Source organism: Embiotoca jacksoni, unplaced genomic scaffold, assembly GCF_022577435.1.
Source record: "Embiotoca jacksoni isolate LCO1_2020_lvr unplaced genomic scaffold, fEmbJac1.0.p SCAF_8, whole genome shotgun sequence".
NCBI classification, from domain to species: Eukaryota; Metazoa; Chordata; class Actinopteri; family Embiotocidae; genus Embiotoca; species Embiotoca jacksoni.
This window is the reverse complement of record NW_027185436.1, coordinates 6,724,953-6,747,811: the sequence shown is the minus strand read 5'-3', so window position 1 is coordinate 6,747,811 and position 22,859 is coordinate 6,724,953. Positions and strand designations below refer to the sequence as shown.

The window sequence follows — 22,859 nt, the reverse complement described above, 5'->3', positions numbered from 1 at the left end:
GGGATTTACTGTAAGGCAGAAAAACACTTCCCAAATTAGTTTTACTTGTAACTTTAAAGTCGTCTCATCGTCACCGCCACAGAACTAGATGGACTTGTTAACTCAATTTCTTTACTGTACCACTCTGACCGCTTAAGTTTCGAAGACTGGATGAGTTTCATAGCCTGTATGCATTTATCATGACTTGCAGCATGTGGACATGTTCTTGAATGTATACGTGTTCATATCAAGGCCACTGGATTGTGGTCTTTAAGGGAAACCAGTGTTCTGATGCTGAAAGCTACAAATTCATAATTTGTCATTCTAAGGCAGACAGCAGTACAGACCACAGGCTGGCGTTTGATGTTATGTGCCCCGTCTCACTGCCACCATTTTCACTCTTGAGGAGGAGACTGTCCCGTGTTTCTTGTGGCCACATTAGCAAGACTTCATAAATAACTATTGTGTATTCTGTGGTACAAGTTGGTGCAATCACCATAGTCATTGTCATTGCTGTCATTTTTTCCCCCAGTTTATTCTCAGTGTAGGTGACAGACCTCACAAAGCCAGTATTTGCCTCACATTTCCATATTTCAGAGGCATAGTGGACCGAACTATGGGGAGAGTGTAGATAATGGTGTGACTCAGCTTCGCTTAAACCGCAGAGCCTTTGAAGAACTATTGAAAGTAGGCATTGTAAATCCTTGGTCCTCCTCTCCCTCCCCTCAGACCAAATCAGGATGACTAGTAACAAGAACCATAAAAAACAACAACGGATCACACTGTATGCTACACTTAAAACACGTTTATTTTACTGCACACACACCGATGAGACTCAAATTTTTTGAAATATCTCGTCTGAACAGATTGGTTATGTCACAGTTTGGCGAGACCAAAAGCTTGATGGCTGGCCACATTTTTCTTGAAATCTTTGATGACAGTGTGGGTTGATAATCCCAATCTGTTTGAGCCGGTGAAATGGCAGATTAAATGCTGTTGATACTTGAATTATTTCCCTTCAGTTAAAGCCACACTCAAGCCTTCTGATGACATTCATTAAATATGCATTAGCATCTGCATTCATGTTGCATGTGTTTGCACAAAGTTGGCGTGGAAATGACAACAACTCCAAATTCTCTTGGTTTGATTGTCGTATTGCACTAAAGACAGTTACTGTACACCCACTTCTCTTCTTATCAAAGTCATCAACATCATTTTGCCATAATTAATGCCAGCTTTGTTGTTATTTTTCTTTGATTGATTAATGCTATTTTAAAAAATTTGACAGCTTTCCAGAGATGGACACAAAAGGGGTGGAGGGACTAAGAGATGGAAAGACTAAAGGTGAGGAAGTGGGCGACAGATGGGAAGCATAGACTGTGGTCTCAGCTAAATGAGCTGTTGCTGGAATTATTGGTCAAATCAATCTGAGTGCCAGCGATGCCAGGGCTGTCTCCCTGCAGGGCACGAGTAGGAGTTATAATATCTCTCTTCTAGAAATGGGCAGACGCACACACATACACAGACTGAACCTGTACAGGCTTTTACCTTGTAAGGTTCCTGGTCTGTTTTACTTGTAAGATATTTTATTGGTAAAAATGTACTTACATTTTGTGTATTGTTGACCGATTTGTTGGCTAAAAGGTGCATTGTATTGTTATTGTATAGCGAATTAAAAGATATAGTAATATCGTCACTAGTTTTTATAAATAGATCACGAGAGGTGTTCATTCAGCTGAACTGTACTGTTTCAAACTGTAATTTGCTGTTGTAATGCTGTATTGGGTTATATTACATTGTAAGGCACAGCTAGTAAATGAAATATATATGAATTCTGCTCATGAAATACTAGAGGATGCCTTCAGTATAATGTAGTCTTATACAACACTACTACAAAGTTACCATAGACCTGAGTCAGCACAATCAATAGTCGTAGTAGCCTAAGTAAAAACGAAGCATTTTAAGATGGCATAAAGTCCATGGCTTTTGTGTTTCTTCTTTCTAGTTCCTCTGTATAAGGAATGTTTTCCCTGGAAGGTTTCAGATGATGGATGTGCCAAGCTGAAGCATGATTCTAGTCTTGTGTTTATTGTGCTCCATTGTATTCATTGAAACTCTGGAAGTAGAAAAGTCAATTATGGTTTGTTCATTTTCAGTCCAAAAAATTCAACCTACAACTATGGAAGAGCTTCTGCTTGCTTGCACAGTTCATCCATCCACCGCAGCGCAGGGCCCCACCCGGTCAAACCTGCTGGAATAATTAAACAATCTGAGCTCGGACCAACATCATCAGGTTGAAGCCGACAGGTTTTGGGTTGTGCATCACAAATCCTGCACATTTCGGTTCAGGCATCTACATTTTCCTACATAACGAGTTTTATAGATGAGTTTCAACTTTTGCTTTCTATTTTGAGCAAAAAATGAAAGACAGCGATAAATCGGAGACTCACTCATAATTCACAAAGTTAATTTTCCTCAATTACCTCTCTCTATCTGGCACTCCCACTCACGTCTATAAGTTACAGATATGAAATATGCCACTAGTAAGCTAATTAGCAGCACATTAAAATGAGTCTCGAGTGAGCAAGGATGTCTCATTTTCCTTAACACCTGTTGCTTTGACTTCTCTCCTATGGTTTTTGTAAATGTTTGCTTCTTTACCTATTTGTTTATTTAAATAATGTATGTGTTTATTTGCATATATAGTAGTGAAATGAGATCCAATCACAAGTAGTCCCTTGAGAGACGCCTGAGGAGACGCATGTTAATGCAAGGTGTGAACAGACATACTCTGAGCTGTCCACTCGTCCTGTAACGCAGGATGCAGTTTAATACCGGGTGTGGGCAGGGCCTTAGTTCTGTAAAGCTGCTTGTATCTGTCAGCTTGGTCACATTCATGGAAAAAACTACTTCAACATTTAGATTTATATATTTTGTTATGAGTGTTATATTATAATATTATTAGGACTATATGAGTTTCTAACTGTTGAGGTTTTTCTCAATCAGCGGATCAATCTTTGGGTTTATAGAGAACGTGGTCAGAAATGCCCACAAAAGATGCCTAACTTAACATCTTCAGATCAACAATCCAAAACCTGAAGATTCTTAGTTTGCTATAAAGCAAAGCAGCATACATTAATATTTGAGAAGCTGGTAATTATGACAATCATAGCTGATTATTTGTCTGTTGATCAACTTCTTCATCTAATTATTTTCTTCTAGCTAACTATGAATTGTGTAAGTTTTTGTTCATTGTATTTCTTAGAGCATTCAATATTTTATACTTGCAATACAACTGTAAACATTCTGCCTCTTACTTGAATGAGGTCTTCTTCAGCTCTTCCATTCAAACATTCACATAGATTTACAGTATATACTTATTTGTCTTAAGACCTCAGTTGTCTATGCCAATAGTTAAGGGATTAATTTGTCAGTTAGACAAATTGATGATGGGCTAACCCGGACTATCATCCGGACTCTATTGATCGTGGTGGGATAGCTGGAATGCACTGAGACAGGAGGATTTGACCACATTTCGATAACACTTGTTCTTTCCAACTGTTTTCTTGCCTGTCAGCTCTTTTTAAACAGCAGGGGTATCCTGGGAAGCTCACTGATCTTGAAGAGCCTCAATGATTCAGGATAATTAGATTGGTAGTCTCCAGAAGGAAACTTCATAAATTAGAAAGTTATGGCTTGATTAGCACATAAATTGCCCCGTTAAATAGATTTAACTTTTCTCGGCAGTGTGTGTGCTTGAATTTTGTGTGTGTGCGCGACAGAGAGAGTCAGAAAGCGAGATCCAGCCAAGATACCTTGCTCGCCATTACTTATATCAACAGCGCAGATAATGCTGGTGTGGTTCTTTATTACCGTCATCAGTTTTATTGGTGGTGTTAATACTATGGTTTGTTCCTGGGGCACTCTAATGCAGAAGAGATGAATGGATCAATCACAGCTAGATTGGCTCCTACAGGAAGAAATAAGCCACAAAAGGAAGAAAGGGATAAAAAGCCACAAAGAAAACGTAGGGTGATATGAAAGAATGAGCAAAATAACTAAACAACAGGCAGAGATGAGTTATTTGTAAAGAGGAAGGAACCGTGAGAGAAGGCACAAACAAATTGGGTTGCCCTGAATTGTCTGTCCTCTCTGAGCATGATGGAGATTTAAATTGAGTAAAAATACCAACAAATGTGCACAGCAGTAGGAAAAACTTATATTTTCTTGAAAGTTATTCAGAAGGAATGAAGGGCGCGAAGATGAGAATATGAAAAATACTGAGAGCAAAATAAATGAGTGCTTTACTTTTCTTGGCACAGCGGAGCAAAGCGCTATCAGCACTTCCAGGAGCAAAGGTTCTCTAATACATACTGCTGCACATCTCCTGCTGTACCTTATTTGTTTCACTGATTGAGACCGGGTCACAAGGCAAGATGAGTTGGATTCGGTTCTGTTTGATGTTTTTGACCGCGGCCCTTCGTCACTGCATTTCTAGCTGTGCACTTTATTAAAGGAAAATTCTGCTGTCCTACTAACTTTGAACTCTTCACCTCCATTGTAGAGATATGGGAAAGTGAAAAATCGTACAAAACAGTGAGGAAGCGCATACGGGGGCAAAAAGCATAAACTCCCTGGAGATCCCTAATACAGTTAGCTAAATGACTTTTCCAGGCAACTCGTTTCTGCCTTTACTTTCAGCTCAGACTGAAAACAAACATTTAAAATGATTCATGTTAAAATCAACTTTTTTGGAAAGCTGCTGGGAGCTCATACCAGTAAAATAAGCACATTTACTGGGGCTGCTGGCATTTTCCTTGAACTAGTCTAACATGATCACTCTGTCTTTGACCTTTCTCCTGTGGGCCATGAGGCCATGATGAACAATACTATAGGAAATAGGTGAACAAAAAAAGACACTGTATTGGTTTAGCAGGTATTTTATATTGGAGACAGTGGTACTGATGCAAGAGAGATGCAAATAACCACAGAAATACATATTCAAACTATATGTCTCGATCAAGACAGGACTAAGTCTAAGACCAAGTGGATTGTGTGCGCAGGAGGCTATTCAGTGTCTAGCTACAGTGGCTAGGAAGCTTACGTTTTCTCACGTGTAATTTGTGTATCTCATTTGGAAGTGGAGAGTGAAATAGTCTCAGCTCATCAAAATGATTTATTGCTGTATGGACCGAATAGAAAGCAACCTTTACCAGCGGCTATTCACTTTCAATGACTTAATCTGCGGCTCTACATTCACAAACAAAAACAAAAATACAATCACAAAACAAGTAAACCGCCACACAAACTGATTTTACTTCATCAATGCATCATGTACCACAAGCCTGTAACACTCCGTTGTTTTAGGGATTTTATGTTCCTGTCGAGCTCCACACAAACTCGAGATGGTGCTGTTGATGCCAATGCAGCTATTATTGCATCTGCAACTGGAGCAACTACAGTTAATAATGAAAACAATCTCCAGTCTTTTCTTCTCTTGGAAAGCTGACCTGCGGTCAGTCAGAGAGGTGTCACCTGGACAGTACGGTGATAAGGTAAGGACACAGCTGCTGAACATCACATGGTATAGTTTGTGATCTTCAGGCTGCAACAATTGTTTTCATTACTGATTCAACTACAGACTATTTTCTCAGTCAGAAAAAATGAAATGTATTTAATATGCTTTTATGTATTACCATAATCCTTAAGTCTTTGATTAGTGAGACTAAGCTTTAAAGATATCCCAGAATCCACTTATTTTGGGCAAAGCAGTTTTCTGAAAAATGTGGAGCAAGAGGAATCAGCTAATCAGATATTGGATAGTGATGCATGGCATGAAAATGTTGATATGCTTTGTCACTAAAAGCGTCAGTTGAGCTTCTGGAAAAATACCAGCTTTTGTTTGATCTGCCCCGCCGAGTTGTTGTGATATGAGGAGCCAACTTGAGACGATGGAAAAGAGGAGAGAAGATGACTGTTATTACCAGACAGAAGACAGTGGAGCAGATAAGGGACAGAAGCATCGCAAAGAGGACAAAAAAATGTAATGAAAGGCATGGCAGCAGATGATGGAAAAAAAAAAAGACAGACGGAAGATAAAATTATGGAAAAGTAGATGAAGAAAAATGATTATTTTGCCCTTTATCATTGTGGCTAAAAAGGAGTGGTGCAGACCAGGGAGCCAAAGAAGCTGCATAGAGAGGGGGATGACAGTAAGACAGAAGAAACCAAGGCAGTGTTTTGTAGTGTCATTAGAAGAGCGCTTACCCTGGGCTGCCATGGGGGATGTTTCTGTTCTCCTCTTGAGCGCCTGGTTGTTTATCTTCACAGCTGGTTGAGAGGAAGAAGCCAGCAGGGGTGAAAAATAGACTACACGTTCAAGTTGCAAAGACAAGAGTGGAGGCTTCATGGTGTCATGTTTTTGAAGAAAAAAAAAACGCGCACACCTGAGGAGCTACCGCGTGTCCTTTAGCATCGTCAGTTGTGTATTCCTGAATCTATTGTGTGGGCATGTGTTATGTACCGTATGTGTCCCTGTTCGGTTCCATTATGGGCGAGCTTCACTCCACGTACAGCCTCTCATGCCTCCAAACAGCCGTCGCATTAGCCTTGCAGATATTTTTGCTATAATGTAAAGGACCAGGTCAGCAGCTTTGTTTCTGCTTCCTCTTTCATTGTAGCTGACCAAGCTAACCCATGGTTATATTCACATCTACATTATGCAATAGCTGAAGCACCAGTTGCACAAGCAGGCTTACATAAGTATTATTCTTTACAGTTGCTGTTTTCCACAATGTACAGCACTGCCTTTTGTTTCCACCATTAATTAACAGAGATGCATATATTAAAATATGATTTCAATACATTTAAGTGCAACAGGTGTCCGTGGTTCTCAGCTGGAACTGGTGATATAATAATGTAATTAAAGTATTAATCATGTTATTGCCTCTGCATATAGAGAGGTGCTGGACAATCAGGAATATGGTAAATTACAGGAAGGATGTACCAATGGTTTCCTGTGGGCCTTATCCAGTCAATTTAAGTGATATAGACCTTATGTAATCGTGTAACCTGTTGACTCAGCAGTATAACTTCTCAACATTTATAGGAAAATTATGATTTTCTCTCCAAGTCGTTAGATATTCAGATCAACCCTTTCTTTAGTCTGATATAATGTAATAATTTGAATATGCTTAAAAAAAAATGTAGGCCACTTTATTGGAGCATTGGCTGATGTTCATTACAACTGACTTGACTTTGAATTGGCTGACTGTAAGACAGAAAAATGAAATGTTTTAAAAGCACTGTCCATCATGGCTGCCAGATCTACACCACACATATTCAGCAAGAATGAACAATAAAAAGGAATTGTAGTTGCAGAGATAGAAAGGTGTGACCAGCAAAGGGTGTAATGAAGTAAGTGTCAAGTTGCTCAGATGAGGAGTATACTGCGCCGTCACAAAATCACAGCTTTCTTTTTTTTTTTTTTTTATCATAATTCTTTTTCCCTTTATTTTTGATTTTCTCTTTCTACTGCAACTGATGATAAAGTGTATAGAAACTGCACAGTAGAAAAGCAAAGGTAGCGATTGTAGTTTACCCTGCCATTATAAGACTATTTATTCAAAACACCAATTTTCGTAATTGATTTAGTTAAAACATACAAGGGTGCACTAAGATAGAAGCTATTGATTGTTTCCCCAATACCTATACAAGACTCATAAAAAAAGCTCATAAAAAACTTGCACACTACAGGAAAAAGCAAAACTACATAACTACCAGCAGAAGCTGCAAAAGTCAGAAATGACATAAACCAAATCTCAGGTTTTTTTTATGTGTTTGAGTAAATTGCAGCCAGTCCAGTGCCATACCTGTCCACAGTATTATTTTGGGCCTTGACTCAGAGTGTGCAGTCTCTCCTGCTTCTCACAGGAAATAACTTAACCCCTGCTGAAAACAAGTTTTGTGCGATTGGTTTTGCTGGAAAAAGATCTCTCAAGTAAACAGTGGTATTGTTGTACATGCCTCCGCTTTTTCTGCTGCAGACCAAATGTTGGCGGATTGTTTACACCCACAAGTACACACCTCCACTGGATGAAAACATGAGAAGGGCAGCTGACGGCACAGAGCAGATATGGACAGAGGAGATAATTAATTCATTAAAGTACACACAAGGTTTTTAATAATTATAACCCTGTTGGGTTTCCCTAATCCAGCTTGTACACTGATGCAATCCTTTATTACAAAGCGGATAATTAATAATACAAATTCTTGGAATTATCCAATCTCCTGACTGACTTCTAAGCTTCCTAGTGAGTGATTATAATGATCCCCAAATCACTTTTAATTATGAAAACAAATTTCATTTTCAAGGAAGCAAAGCGGTACAACATATTATTAACATTTCAAATGCAACACTATTAGAAAAGTATCTTTTGGAAATGACTTGGTATTTTACCTGAGGAACGCCAATTAAACACGGCTGTGGGTCGGGTTAAGATATGTTGAATTTCCACAAAAGCTTTCAGCATCAATAACACCTTTAACTCCCTTTTGCAATAATTTCCTTGAAACTTACAAGTACTGACTTCTAAGTTTTGGTCCTCTGCTGCAGACTTCTCATTTAAAGGATGGATTTCATAAAAACAATCAAAAACCCCATCAGCAAGACCTCCGATCGACCAAACTTTGTTCTCAAAAAGAACCAATTTGTTCCGCTCAAAGCAAGGTCTGTTTTTAAGTATGGGGAGGCCACCGCCTCCACCTAACAGCACCATAATAAACTATATACTTCATTTCTCTGCAGGGTATTACTAGAGACTGTTCCCACTTCCAGCAGATAAGATTATGAACTCCACAAAAAATACAGAGTAAGAAGGATATTGATTGCCTGTATTTTTACAAAGCCCTCCCGAACAGGTTGCGTATACCTTACATCAGCTGTGTATATATCTGACATGATCACAAATATGGCCAGTGCTGGAGGCCCATCTGGTGGGATTGGAGGATGAAAAATCAGCTTTTACGCAGAGCACCCGGGGAGAAGGGATGAAGGATGAGCTGTGCCGAAACTTCCTTAGGTCCCGATGAGCACCGCTTTTACACACAAGAGGTTGACCGAACTATGTTAACACCACATGTAAAATGTTGAGCCAGTCACAATAACAATCAGTGATGTAAAGTTGGCCAAACAGAAGCCTTTATCAGAGATTAAAGAGAGGTCAAAGTAAGTATTTTGATGTGTTTTCAAAGTACAGTTCTTGCAGCTGCATCTGTGCAACAATCAGATGAGTGTTTAATTACATCAATAGAGACCCATTGAGATTATAAGAAGTCTCCTGGTTAATTTGTCACATAACATCTTTTCAGTGGTAAGTTTACATCCATCGTCATTCAGCCTCAGGGTTATTGTTCTACCGCCTCAATATGAAGCTTTTATTTCGATTGTGTGTCTCAGCTGTCTACGTTGAAACATTTTATTTGTCGGTTTAGTTGTTGATTATTCACAGTGGAGCCTTCACACTCGTTTTCCAATTGGATTTCCTCGTACAAATGAAGGTTAACACAACTAATGGGCTAAAGTGTGCTGCTGAGGTTCATCATTCTATAGTTGTTGGATAAATAGGCTAACAAACAGAGGACCAATTGTTTGTCCTCCCCAGGTGTCCTGATTGGGGAGAATAGTGTGTGCCATGACCGATCCGAAGAGGCCATTGTTTGTTAAATTTGTTGCTTGTTAAAAAAACCTCATTGGTTCTTTGTTTGCCGTTGAAAGTGAGATGGAAGTGCTTGAAATTCAAGCACTCTTAGTGCTATAGCACTCTGAATAAACAAGCCCTCTTGATGTTTTTTTTTTTAATTGAAAATCAAATGAATGAGACAGGATATTGAACATCACTCAACCTGTGTGACTCTTTTTTTTATGCATTATTGGACACTATTGGTAATTATGGCTATTGAAGTTAAATTTATACTTTAAGTTGTTAATATCCCAGTGCGTCCGACACCGAAGTCTAAAACTATATTCCCTCATAAGTCTTCTGATTACACGTGTGGAATATGTTCATGTGTTTTGATATCAAAGTACCAGGGCTGAGAGTGAAGGTTGTGAGTGACATTGTTAATACTGTGTTACATGATAGAGAAATACAAAACCGTCATAATAATCTTGCAATAATCTTACGAGCTCGCACAAGGCGACCTGCCAGTAAATAGCCCATTAAAACTACCTGAAGTTTGACGCAGTGTTGACAGACAGACCGATTCATTAAACTTCGTCATTAAACTTTGTTTTTCTTTCATAGTGTATTCCAGTTTGGCACAAATGTCATAGCTAGTGAAGTCTTTGTCAGGAAGATCATTTCTTTCATGCATGGGCTGTTAATAATAGTCAATGTAGCTTTCGGGTCTGAGAAAAAAGGCCAATGTGGAAGTGCCTTAAACTGCAATAGCACCAAATACTGCTAAGGGTTGGCCCCAAAAAGGCTCTGACTCTAAAGACTTTCATTCAATTCATCGCATGAAATACAAATTCAGTAACTTCTTTCCGCAAGTCATTCGCTAAAGTCACTCCTTATTAGTTTTCTGGCGGTAAATTAAAATAATCCCATCAGAAATGGGCCTCAAAAGTGACATATTTTGAGGCGTGTCTGTTTGATTGACAGGCCCGCGGTGCAGTCAGGTTTCCGCTATCAGTGGGCGGGGTGTAGTCTCCTCAGTAGATATAGTCAGACCCACCACTCGCTCGTCCAAATATGATCCTTCTGGCTTAAAATAGCAAGATGACGATGGCCAAAATCCAAACTCGAGGCTTCGCAAATCATAAATCAATAGGTGATGTCACTGCTGATTGCCGCTTGGTTTTAGGGTTTTTATGTAGTCTCCTCATCCTCTAGCACCTCTACTGCCCAAGGAGGTGCTCTTATACCGTGTGATTCAAAACAATGCAGATCTTTTTTTCTGTGATGAAAAGACTTCTGAAAACTTGTTGACTAACCTTTGGAAGACTATTTGGGGGCAAAACGGTGCACAACTTAGTGTTCATCTACACTGCTGTCCACCTTAGAGATTCTCCGGGGTCTTTAGCAAACTTTCTACTCCTTCCAAACTGTTGGTCAGATGGTTCATTAGCTTCAGAAAGCCCCTCTTCCCGCACCTTTTCAATCCTTCTTCCACACTGCTGTAGTGTGAGAGTGGGAGGAGAACCATGTTAAACACAGGAAACCCAGTTTACTTTCATTCTCATCAAATCAATATTTTTAACTTCTGAATCAGGATCACTTAGATCAAAAAGTTTGTGAAATGTCATTAGTTAAAAGAAACAGCTGTTATGTCTTTGTGTTAGAACATTCAATCATCAACCAACACGTCATATCTTCTGTTGCTCAGCTCATTTTCAGGTTCTGAAAATTAATCAGGGTAGTTTAATTCATGTCAATGTTGATTAATTTACTTGGTACCAATAAATACTGTGGTATTTCTGGCTCCTTGCCCAGCAACCGCTGGCCATAGATCAAAACAAAAGTTGTATGCTTGCAGATAATGAAATCTAAACTGAGTGAGAGCCAGTAAGATTTCAGGCAGCGTTTATTTGGTGTGGGTGGCTGGAAGCTGTAAATCTCAGTCTTGTATTCGTTTTCCGATACATATCTGTCAATCTATACCTCCACACTTGATGTACTGTTCTGTTTAGTTATTGGGTACAGTGGGATCAACCGGTCAATTACTATTATTAATGTAGTTACTAGATGATGATTTAAACAGCTACCTCCCTTGTTGAATACGTGGCCAGCTGTTTTCCGTGCAGCTTAATAAGTGCTGCTTTAGTATGACGTGTTTTTTAGTAAGGTTTTGTCTTTGTTGTTGTTGTTAAATGTATGACATGGACCCAGTCCCTCTTGTGACTCTGAGTACTCGATTAACATATGGAGCCAGCTTCATCAAGCCTCTTTAAAGACTGAAACTAGTTTTTAAATCTGTATTACCAAAATAAACACTTTCGTTTTCTTCTTTCTCACATCTTCTCACTTTGTCAACCTGTTCCATTGCCTCTGGATGGAAAGTATTTCTGTTGCTGTCCTGTTTTGCCTCTGTGCTGGTGACAGCTGTGACCAGAGGCATTATGTTTTCGGGTTGGACCTATGGATGTCCATGACATTCTCATGAATGCATTATCTCAGAAACACCTTGAAGGAATTTTTTTCAAACGTGGCACAAGCTTTTACTTGGATTCAAGGATGAACTGATTTTGTTGGTCACTTTGACCTCTTAAAACAAACGTATGGCCATAAAACAAGAATTCATATTATACAAATTATGACAACATTTCACACAAATAGGATACAATTATGAAGTAATGACATCTTATATCCAAAAGGTTCAGCTTCTTTGTGACATCATGACGTTCTCGCCATTATTCAATACCATAACATTTCACATTTGGTTAGATATTTAATTAGTGACAGTGATCTTGATTGTCCATCTTGAAACTGTGCTGATTGTTTAGATCTTCTGTGCTGTCAGGTTGAATCTGTGTGAAGCATCCATGTTTTAGAATCTGTAGCTTTTTGCAGCAACATTCATATTTGAAACGATGTCTGCTGTCATGGCTACAAGTTTGTGTTCTATCAAAATTATTGGTCAAATTCCTTCAAACTCTTCACGACATGTATCATATGAGTCTGGACAGACATTGATGTAAACTTTAACTTCACTGGTTTGCAGTGGCATACAACTGGGATGCGATAACTCTAGTATTCAAAAGACTCAAATAACTTGCACATTGTTTTGAGAATTAGCCCCAGAGGGTGTTTTGGTGTTTTTCACTTTAAGCAGGGAAGTGATAGAGCTTGGAAAATAAGATTAACACTGACACCACTGTGTTCCTTCAACCACACACCGCCAGTAAGGGAGAGAAAGAGAGGGAGAGGGGGATTCACATAGAATATTCACCCTTCTCAGCCCATGGGCTCCTCATTGAACCCACCTAATGACCCTCACATGTCTGCTTCTCTAACTCGCATAACCACAGAGCCACAGAGCCCTCAGCCTTGATTGTATTAGATTCATCTGCTGTTGAAGTTGTGATCATGAGACCTGAATAAATTGCCTCCTTTCTCTTTTTCTCGGAAAGCTTCTAAGCCATGTGGCAGAATTGCATACACGTTCATATTACCCTTTTCGTGGCCATAAACACTGGAAGGAGTCAACGTTTAATGTTACAAACGGCTCAGGATAGAGCGACGGAGGATCATATGATGTACACATTGTCTCCCTGAGGCAAATGAGATCGGCCTTTGTGAAGTAATTAGACTTGGAACATGATGGGTATTAATAGCATCATGTGTTAAGTATACTTACCTGAAGGGCCTTTAGTCTCAGAGGGCTTCTCTCCATAATTGTTCAGCTAACAAAATTAGTTAGCACAAACAATGACAGAGAAGGTCCACGGTCTTTGAGGCCTGGCCAAGCACATAAACCAAAAACCTTCTCTGGCTTTCTGGCTGTTTTTTGCGTTTCACAGCCTGGAACTGCCTGCTCATCGCTGCTCTGCTCATCGACGTGGGGATGATATCACACAAATGTCTTTTACAAATATATAACTTCGATGGATTAAAAATGTATACAAATAAGAATAATTGGAACGGACTACTTCTTTAAACTAAGGTCAGCCAGGATTAAAATAAGTATATCCAATCCGGTCAGAGAGAATGTTTGGCAGCTGAATAGCTCCACATTAAGAAACTTTAAACACTCAATCATGTCCTCAATCTGTGTTTAACTGAATGATGTATTGCACTTCTTACTTAAGTCTCCATAAGATTAGTTAAACAATTAAAACTCATTCAGAACTCCAGAACGGGTGACTGCTTCGCAGGGATTTTAGCTGCTCTTCACTGGCTCCCATTTACCATGAGAATTGATTTTATTGTTCCTTTAATGGTTTACAAAGCATTAGATTATCTCCAGCCTACATTGTCGAGCGACTACAACCGCCCAGCCGATCACCCAAATGTCCCAGTATGCGCCTTTAGGTCCTCCGTTACCTCACTGCTGCTCTCACACCATCACACGCAGAAGAAATCAGGAGAGGCAGCCTCTCGGATTACACAGTTAAAGCTCGGCAAAATCGCTCAAAGATTACATCTCTGTATTTTTAAGATTAATGGCACGTATATTTTCTACGAAGTGGGCTAAATGTTTATTTGTAAGTAAAAGCCACATGAGATTGTGATCAACATAAATAGCAAAGCTTGGGTTTCCTACCCTGTTTGTTTATATACAGCTGTAAAACATGTAAATTAAAGAGGATATCCGTAACCTATATTAGATCAAATCTCTGAGAACGTTCCTTCAGTTGTTATCAACAACAATAACACTGTCATGCTGCGGTATTTCTGCTTGCAGTTTTTTCTGCGTTACTGGTAGCGGTGTTGCTGCTCTGTCTTAACCCACGTAGTTATCTATTTTCTTCATTACAGCTGCTAATTACCAGCTGTGCATTTAAATTGACACCAGTTCTGCTCAGGCACTCACAGCTCTCTCCTTCTAGCTATTTTCTCGCTACCTCACAGTTGTTTACAAGCTATTCAGATCTGCTAGTAACTTTAGCTTAGCGTTTAGCGTTGGCATCTTTCATTTCCTCTCACCTTCCTGATCTGTCTTGCTAGATGTGTCTTATGCATAGTTATTCCTCTGCCTCCTTCAGTGATAATGGCAGTTGTAATAAATGTAGTATATCCGAAGGGATGGCGGCGAGGCTCTGTGAATTGGAACCCCGGCTCTGAACAATGAATTAAATTCATTTTGATTATAAAATTATTTACTGATGATTTTATAATCAAAATGAATTTAATTCTCAACCCTGCATTTTTCATTAGCTGTCTAAACTGAGGAATACTTGGAAGCATACAGGTCATTTTATTTGATGCTCGAACTGAATAATTGATCAACAGAACATCAGTCTGCAAAAACTTTTGTCGTTTAATCATTAGAATAATTTCTTAAACCAAAATGGCAAAGATTCTCTGGATACAGCTTCATTAAATGTATTCATACAGGGTAAGTTTGATGAGTTGGCCAGCTATGGACCTATCACAGGAAGGCCTTGAAAACTGAAAAATTCCTCAAATGTCCTGTAGCGCAGTACTTTCTTCGCCACCCTTATCCTCAAAACTTAATTTATTCACAGCTGTGGTAAGTTTTGAAAGAGCTGAAAGGAATGTGCTCCGTGACACTATTTTAATTCCACCTTTCTGCCAGTCGCTCTGTAATGCAGAAGGTCAAGTCTTCCAGGAAATCTGCTCAAGAAAATTGCTCCTTTCTGTCGGAGAAGTTAAAGATGCTATTTTAGTGCATCTACCTGTGATGAATCTGTCCTCCAAACCTGTCTGCGTCTTTAGCCTGAGACTTCAGGACGGGACACAATCATTCACTGTTCCCACCTCAGTGAATTCCTCCTGTAAGTGAGTTATGCAACTGCTGAGAAAATGTATTTACAGTTGGACAGTACAGAGACACACACATTAATGTTAGACTTGCAACTGAGTCATGCTGTCAATTAGGTTAGTTTGTTCTGCCTGTCTTCTTTTCACAACATGTGGTCTACAGATCATCTTTGTTGCTGCAGGAGGAAGACAACTCTGGGTCAAAGATGAAAATAAAATGTTTGTTTAAAGTTAATATCAGTTTAATTTGATGATAAATGGGTGTTATCAGGCAGCTGATGTTGATCAAAGAAAGCGTACGTTGTTCAGTATCATGGTAACATTTAGAGAAATCTGATGTTTGACTTTGGATCAACACGGTTTATAACTATTGCATAAAAGCCGCCAACCCCATCTGAATATTTTTGGCTCATGAATCAATTACCAGATAGGCCAGATGCATAATACATTGTGTTGCATAATGGTGTTTGTAGTTTACATTTGGAGCGATTTTTACCTAATGTAGCTTCTGAGGTCTGCCTTCATGCATTTGCATGTTTTAATGTATCTAGGTTTCATGTGCAAAGGGGATAGTGTGGCCCACAACTTGCATATTTCCATGTGTTTGGAACGTAGGAGACGCTGCAGGTACTTTGCCTTCTGCCCCCACCTCAATCTGTTCCAACCTGTGAGGTCGGCTCAGGTGTCGTGTATCACGCAGTGGTTAATAATACATTACGTCAGTCAGGGAGAGATGAAAACCTGTAGGAAAGAGGGAGAAATATAGAGCAGTGAACGCGGAGAGATGATGGGTAAACTGACGTGTAATTAGGACGATTTTTTTTGTGTGATTCCAGTGCAAGATAGAAACCCTTTTATCTGACGGTATCAGATAGAAACTGCTCAGTGATCAGTGTAATTATCATCAGATCTTATTCGTCAAAAACGCGTTGATCAGTGCAATTATCATCAGATCCCGTTAGTCGAAAACAATCTGATCTGTGTTTTTTCAAGCCTGCGTCTCCTCCCCCCTCCTGTTTTCCCTCAATCATATCTTGTACAGTTTTGTGCATGCTTTAATGTTGTTTTTGTCAAACAACATCAAAAGTCACGGCAATTCAGACTCCTTCTTCCCTCCTCTGATTCTGTCTAACCTTGACACGAACATAAGTTATCTTGTTATCATTGTGTCTGGGCCTTTTGATTTGTGACTTGATGGATGGGTTCACCTAAAGGGAAGCCAACAATCATATCATACCACATCGATAATACATTTGATAATGTAACCATAGCCAAATTATCAGCTGAGATGATCAGTGTTAATGGGTTATGTTCACAATTTGCCACATCAGAAAAAGCTTAAGTGAGCCCACATGCACAATACCAGGAGACTGAAATTGATCATCATTTATTTCATCATTTACACTTATACTTTTTCTTCTGTGACACATGAAAGTGTCTCCACTGACCTTCACCGATTGGATTTTTGCTCAGTAATATTAGGTGTACTTGATCACTAGCTGTGGGGCGATATTACTTCATATATTAGTCATGAGTGTTTTAACGAGCTCTACTTTGATGGTTTAGTTGCTTGTATAAAATGTACATACTCACCCTCACGCTTCCATTTCAACTTGTTTCTCTTTTAAAATGTTGCTATGTGTAAAATCATGAATGACACGTGAGCACGTCCCAACGCTGGTTTACATACTTTGAAATGGAAAAAAGTGTTTTCTGTTATTCTGGCTAATTAGACCTCAGGTTGGTGTTTGGCAGAGCTATGCCAGGAATTCACCAAACTACACTGTATACTTAACATGACTTGTAGTGACTAAATCCTAATAGAAAGGTAATGTTCTGTCTCGGCCGGCACTTAAAAGCTGTTAAAAGATTAAATTCAAGTTTCCCATATTGTGCCCACTAACTCCTACTGTTTGATTATCAGCTGATACTTCCCTCTTGCCTCACTATTTGCAGCCGGTGACATTTAAACAGGTCTTTCCCAGCATGATCATGACTGGGGAGTCAAGGGAGGTATACATTTTCCTGCCCTGACATGTGACGGCAAAACTAATAAGAGAGTTGGGGATATGTCAGTCAAGCTCAGTCTGTGCACTGCCACACTTTCCTGAGACGAAGACTAATCAGGCATACTAAATGTGAGGCTGAGTCATGAATGTGTAGAAATCAAACTGTTTAATAACAGCAAACACTTGGTGCTGTTTTATGGGGACAGGACAGTAATTTTAGTGCTTAAGTTACTTTTGCGTTGCATTTTCCATTTTAACTTCACTGGTGTTGTTTAAGTCATGTGAGGCATTTTTAATGAAAACTCAGAACTTACTAAAAGTACCTGCCTTTTAGTGAAACTATTAGCTGAAAAATCCAGAAATCCTCATCGGAACAAGTAGCATCGGAACAAAATGTGGGTATTTATATGATCATAAACACTGACGGTGTACAAGAGCTGTTTTTCATTATATAAAAAAAGAGGATTATGTGGATTCTTGCATATTGTACTCTAAGTCTGTTATAAACCATGCCATGCATTGAAATGTAAAATAAAAATGACATAAATAGCTCACCCATATTATTCATATCTTTTCAGATTATAGTGCAATTAATTACAGTTATATAACTGTCTGTAAACCTTCATAATTTGATTGTTGGCTGTCAGAATGTTTATGTAAGGATTTTCTACAAGCATTGTGCCCCTGGCATTAAAGTGAGAACCATGTGGAGCGAAAGGGAGAAAGTTATAGAATTCCTTTTGTTCAGGGAAATCAATGATACTCTCTGGCTCCATGACGCATGGCTACTGATTCACTGATTGATTTCCTGTGTGTGTGCGTGCGCAGTGAGGCAGCTAAGACATCCAGGTGCATAGTTGTGTATGTTTACCATATTAGCATTCTTTTTGAATCGCCAGAATTGCTTAATGACTATATATGTATGTATATACACACACACACACACATATATTTTATATATATTAAATATATATATATATATATATAGGATATATATATATATATATATATATATATACTGATATATATATCAGTATATATATATAACCGAGCCTATCACAATGATGACCCTGTGGCGTTATCTATGTGCCCACTCAGCAGAATCCTTGCGCCCTGTTGGTTTCTTTAAGAAGGCTCATAAGCCCCTAAAGCTATCATCAGGTACATTATGTATCACAGGATCCTTTTCATTTAACCCATCAATTCTTGAGCGATGCTCTGATTAAAATGTTCTTCCCGGTGGGAGGACTCATTCTCTGCCAGCAGCAAACATCACATTAATAGCTACATCCAGATTTGGAGGTTTTCTCTTCCCTGAAGCCCAATTCAGACTACAGATTTACGATGAGACTAAACTGTTTCAGAGCGTTGCAGGGAGGAGCAGCAGCAGTGTGAACCAGCACATCTTAGCTCGACTCAACACAGCTGCTGGTGCTGCCTGTGACTCAGCTTGTCAGGTCACAAGTGGGCAGCTTTAGACTGGAAGACATGATAGTATTTTTCCTGCTTAATTAGAGGAGACACCAACACTTTAACAATAGAACTGCTCCAGAAAGAGATGGGAAAAATTTACAAAACAAGGTAGATCGACTGTCTCGAGTTCATGGCATGAATTTGCATAAGCCCCCTGGGTAACTGTTTTTGCCGTTTCATCGCTACTAAAAATGCTACTGTTGCAAGTAACTCGCTATCACTATCCTCATTTATGTTTAAGATGCTCCAAATTATATCCAGCTCTGAAAAAGCATGAAAGCCTGCAGTTAAATGGAGAGGATACTAGAGATGATACTCCGTCTTGTCTCGATGCTTTGATGTTGTTACAGGTTTGAAATCATCTCGCCACAATCTTTGGTCTGAACTCGGGTATGTTACCTGTATGTCGCTAGGCCACAAAATATAAACTGACATTGATCTGATTAGAATTCTTAATTCTCCATGTGGGGCTCCTTTTTAAATAGACACTAAGTGTATTAAAAGCTCCCGCTAATCGCTGAACGGTTTTAGGAATAGAACAACCAACATCGCTTTAACTGTACCTCTCACATCCTCCCTCTAATCTGACCTGGCATCTTGTAATGGTTTCTGATTTTTAATCCTCTCTCATCACGAGCCCATTTAAGTCTGCGCTATCACATTAGCAAACTACAGCATATTAATTACAGACTGTAATTGATCAATTAAGTTTGAACGAGAGGAAGAGCCAAGCAAGCACAGACATGAGTCATGTAAGGAGGAACCTTTAGCACACATCTTAAATACCTGTCTGGTTCTGCTTCTACATATCAGTGTGAGCTCATATGCACTATGTTGACAGGTAAATGAAACTGTTGTTTGTAATGTTACACCGGTCTGGCCTTGACATAGTGCTCTAGCTGTTTGCATGTGGAATCATATTCCCTCTGGAGGAGTTTATATAACCCCATTAGAGCCTCCGCTGAATCTCTCACTGGGTAATTTGCAGTTTTACACTGTTGACTCCCCGTTTTACAGCCTTGTGTCCTCCATCACCTGCTGCACCTGCGATGCATCACAGAACCCGGCGAACCTCTTCTCAATGTCTGTGTTCCCACCGGAGCCGGTAATGAATGTGGGAACTTGAGCCAGTTGAAATGGAGCATCTCCCCATGGGGGAGGCTTAAGTTTTAATTAGCAAAGTTAATGGGGCAGAGTGGGATCAACAGAGTGAGAGATGGAGATGCGAATCTCTCACTGAGCCATATGACATGCCTGAATCTGATGGATGTAGGCACAGAAAAAATGTATTTGAGGAGAGTTGGTGACAGCAGGACACGTCTGCACTCTTTTGTAGTCGAAACAAAGCCTCACACAAACCAAAGGGAATCTCTCTCAGGATGTGGGGCTTTTATGCTATCTTAAGCTCTCTCTTTGGAGAGTGGGACTGATTCCTGATCTGCATGAAATCTGCCTTAATTTCAGATGATTACTCACTTGAGCTCCAACAAAGCCAGTGCTATCAACCTGTTAAAACTCGATCTTATTACATTTGGCCTGGCATTAGTTACATAAGAGGTGTTTTTCAGCTGGTGGCTCAGTACCCCGATTTGAATGATTTATAACCTACAAATGATTGCCTGCCTCGCTCCACCTGGACGCCGCTGAGCAAAGACGGCCTCGAGTCTCTCTCCATCGCTTACCTCTTAATGGCGGTTCTGTCCTTGTTTTAATCCTACCTGCATACAGAAGTAATCACAAAACTTTTAAACCGAAATTTGCCTCGAGTCCAATACAAGGAAACAATGGCAAGCCAATGCGATGAAACCGGCAGCAAGAGGCTGCTTCCTCTTAATTTGAAAAGAATGAAAGGAAGGTTTAGAATTTGAGAGAATTTGTGTGGATGCAGGGAAAAGACTGATGGTTACATGGGTGAAATTGTAGCTGTGGCCATCAGGTGATATATCGGAGAGTGCTGCCAACATTTCCCTGCCAAGGACTACAACACAGAACGAATTTTGACTCTTGCTGAGATTGTGCGTGGATGTGTGTTTATTTTCTAAAACTGGAGAATGGAAGTCTTTTCTTGAAGCCCTCAGAAAATTCACAAAGTTGTTTCTCAAAGCTCCTAAATACACTGCCCACTTGCATTTACATGCAATCCTGATTACCCAACACAACGGGCGACTGCACTGTTTTTAACGTGACGCCCTGTACTCTTTTTTTGTTTGTTAGGTTTCTGGGTGTAAATCAGCAGGGGCCTCAACATGGTGCAGGAGAGGAATGACGGGATGAACAAAGACATCGTCCTTCCATCAATTCAAAATAAAAGACCTGCTGTAAGAACACTGCCTGCATGGATCTCTCCCACCGTCATCTCCCACTTGCTCCCTGTGCACTAATCTCAAACGCTTTGTTCTTCACAATCACAAGAGAACATTCATGGCTCCATGTGCTGTTTGATGTCTACCAAATCACAGGATGTGATGCATCAGTGAGTCATACCGGACAGGGAAACAGACTTTTTTTTTTTTAAGAAAAAATGACATTTTGGGATTTCAGGCATGAAGACTGAGAGCAGGAGGAGATGATAAATAAAGCTAACTACTTCCTCTGCTGGCACCCTAAAGATTATTTATTTATGTCCGCCTGACATATTTCCCAGCAATGTGGCTGTTTAGACTGTGTGAGTCTTTGTAACTCTGAACTATACATCTCTGTTGTAAAAATTCGGAGAAACAAGGGCTGTTTTCCAAATAATGCACTTCCCTTTGTACACTCACATACAGCACTCTTACTCTGATTTGTGTAGCACTTGAATGTCCACAGGGTAGTTCTGTTTCAAATCACTGTCGCTCTGCATGTAGTGGAAGTATTCGTAACATTTGAATGCTTCACCCGCCAACATATCGGCTGGCTTTCATTATTTTATGCAGAAATAAACCAGTTTTTGTGCCTCCTGTCTAGCACAGAAAATAAACACTGATGGCATCAGTCCAACAGCAGTATAGTGATACAAAGTGAAAAATAAACACTTTTGTGCAGTGTTCAGCAACAGCAGCAGCTTCCTGCAGTTTCAAAATACTTCAGGACAGTCGTCCTTTACCTGCTATGTAGCCAAGATGGCGGCCGTTGGGTGTGGAAAAGTGTCCAACGTTTCATACTTGAGTGCACCAGCCGGGTACTTGTAGTGCCCTATATGTTTCCATGCTGGACAGAGGGAACGCTCTAATGCTGTCCAAAAAATGAGCCAAGCATTTGCACAAATGTGTGTGAAAAGCATATATTGAGGCGTAAACTCCCTGCAGCTTTCCACAACCAGTGATTTTTACATGAATCATTTAAGATGTTTATTATCAAGGCTGACTCAAGTAAATGCAGAAATTAGCTGCCATTCATTTTGCAAGCTGGATCCTTTTAGGACAACAGAAGGAGAGAGTGCAAAACTATCATGAGCCTTCGAGCCACAACAGCTACATTTATGGAAAACATGCCAGATTAGCATAAATTGAAATTCCCCTTTCAATTTAATAGTCCAGAGCCCATATGAACATTAAAACAGGTTTTCCCTGCTGTTATACTGGCCATAAAAGATCCATTCCCAATGTGGAATTTACTGTTTGACTGTAACTGACAGTAAATAGAAATATTTGGTTAATGCATCACTGCTTTAATTATATGAATTTATGAAAATAACTGACTTTAATGAAGCTTTAGGTCTGTTGAGCAGCTTCCAAAGCTCTTCCAGTTGATTTTGATGGCACACTAAAATAAACTGAAACTAACAAAAAACAAACAAACAGTACAGCTACAGCCCGGGTGAAACTTCACATGAAAATCAGCTCCTATTATGACAGGTTATTCATAATAATCAGAAGTGTCTCTGACTTCTCAACATCCCAGACACCATCTGTCATTTCTGTGCTGAGGTGCCAATATTATGAGCATTTTAAATTGATGGATCTCATGACCA

The 22,859-nt window shown here is 39.6% G+C and overlaps 1 protein-coding gene across 1 annotated transcript in view; it reads left to right on the top strand.

The window, feature by feature from the left end:
• Positions 1-21,153: 21,153 nt before the first annotated feature.
• Positions 21,154-22,859, top strand: part of gpat2 (glycerol-3-phosphate acyltransferase 2, mitochondrial) — a 34,784-nt gene continuing 33,078 nt past the window's right edge. Inside the window, exon 1 of the mRNA XM_069178459.1 lies at positions 21,154-21,225. Within this exon, the coding sequence (XP_069034560.1) occupies positions 21,154-21,225 (72 nt within the window). The remainder of the gene's footprint in view (positions 21,226-22,859) is intronic.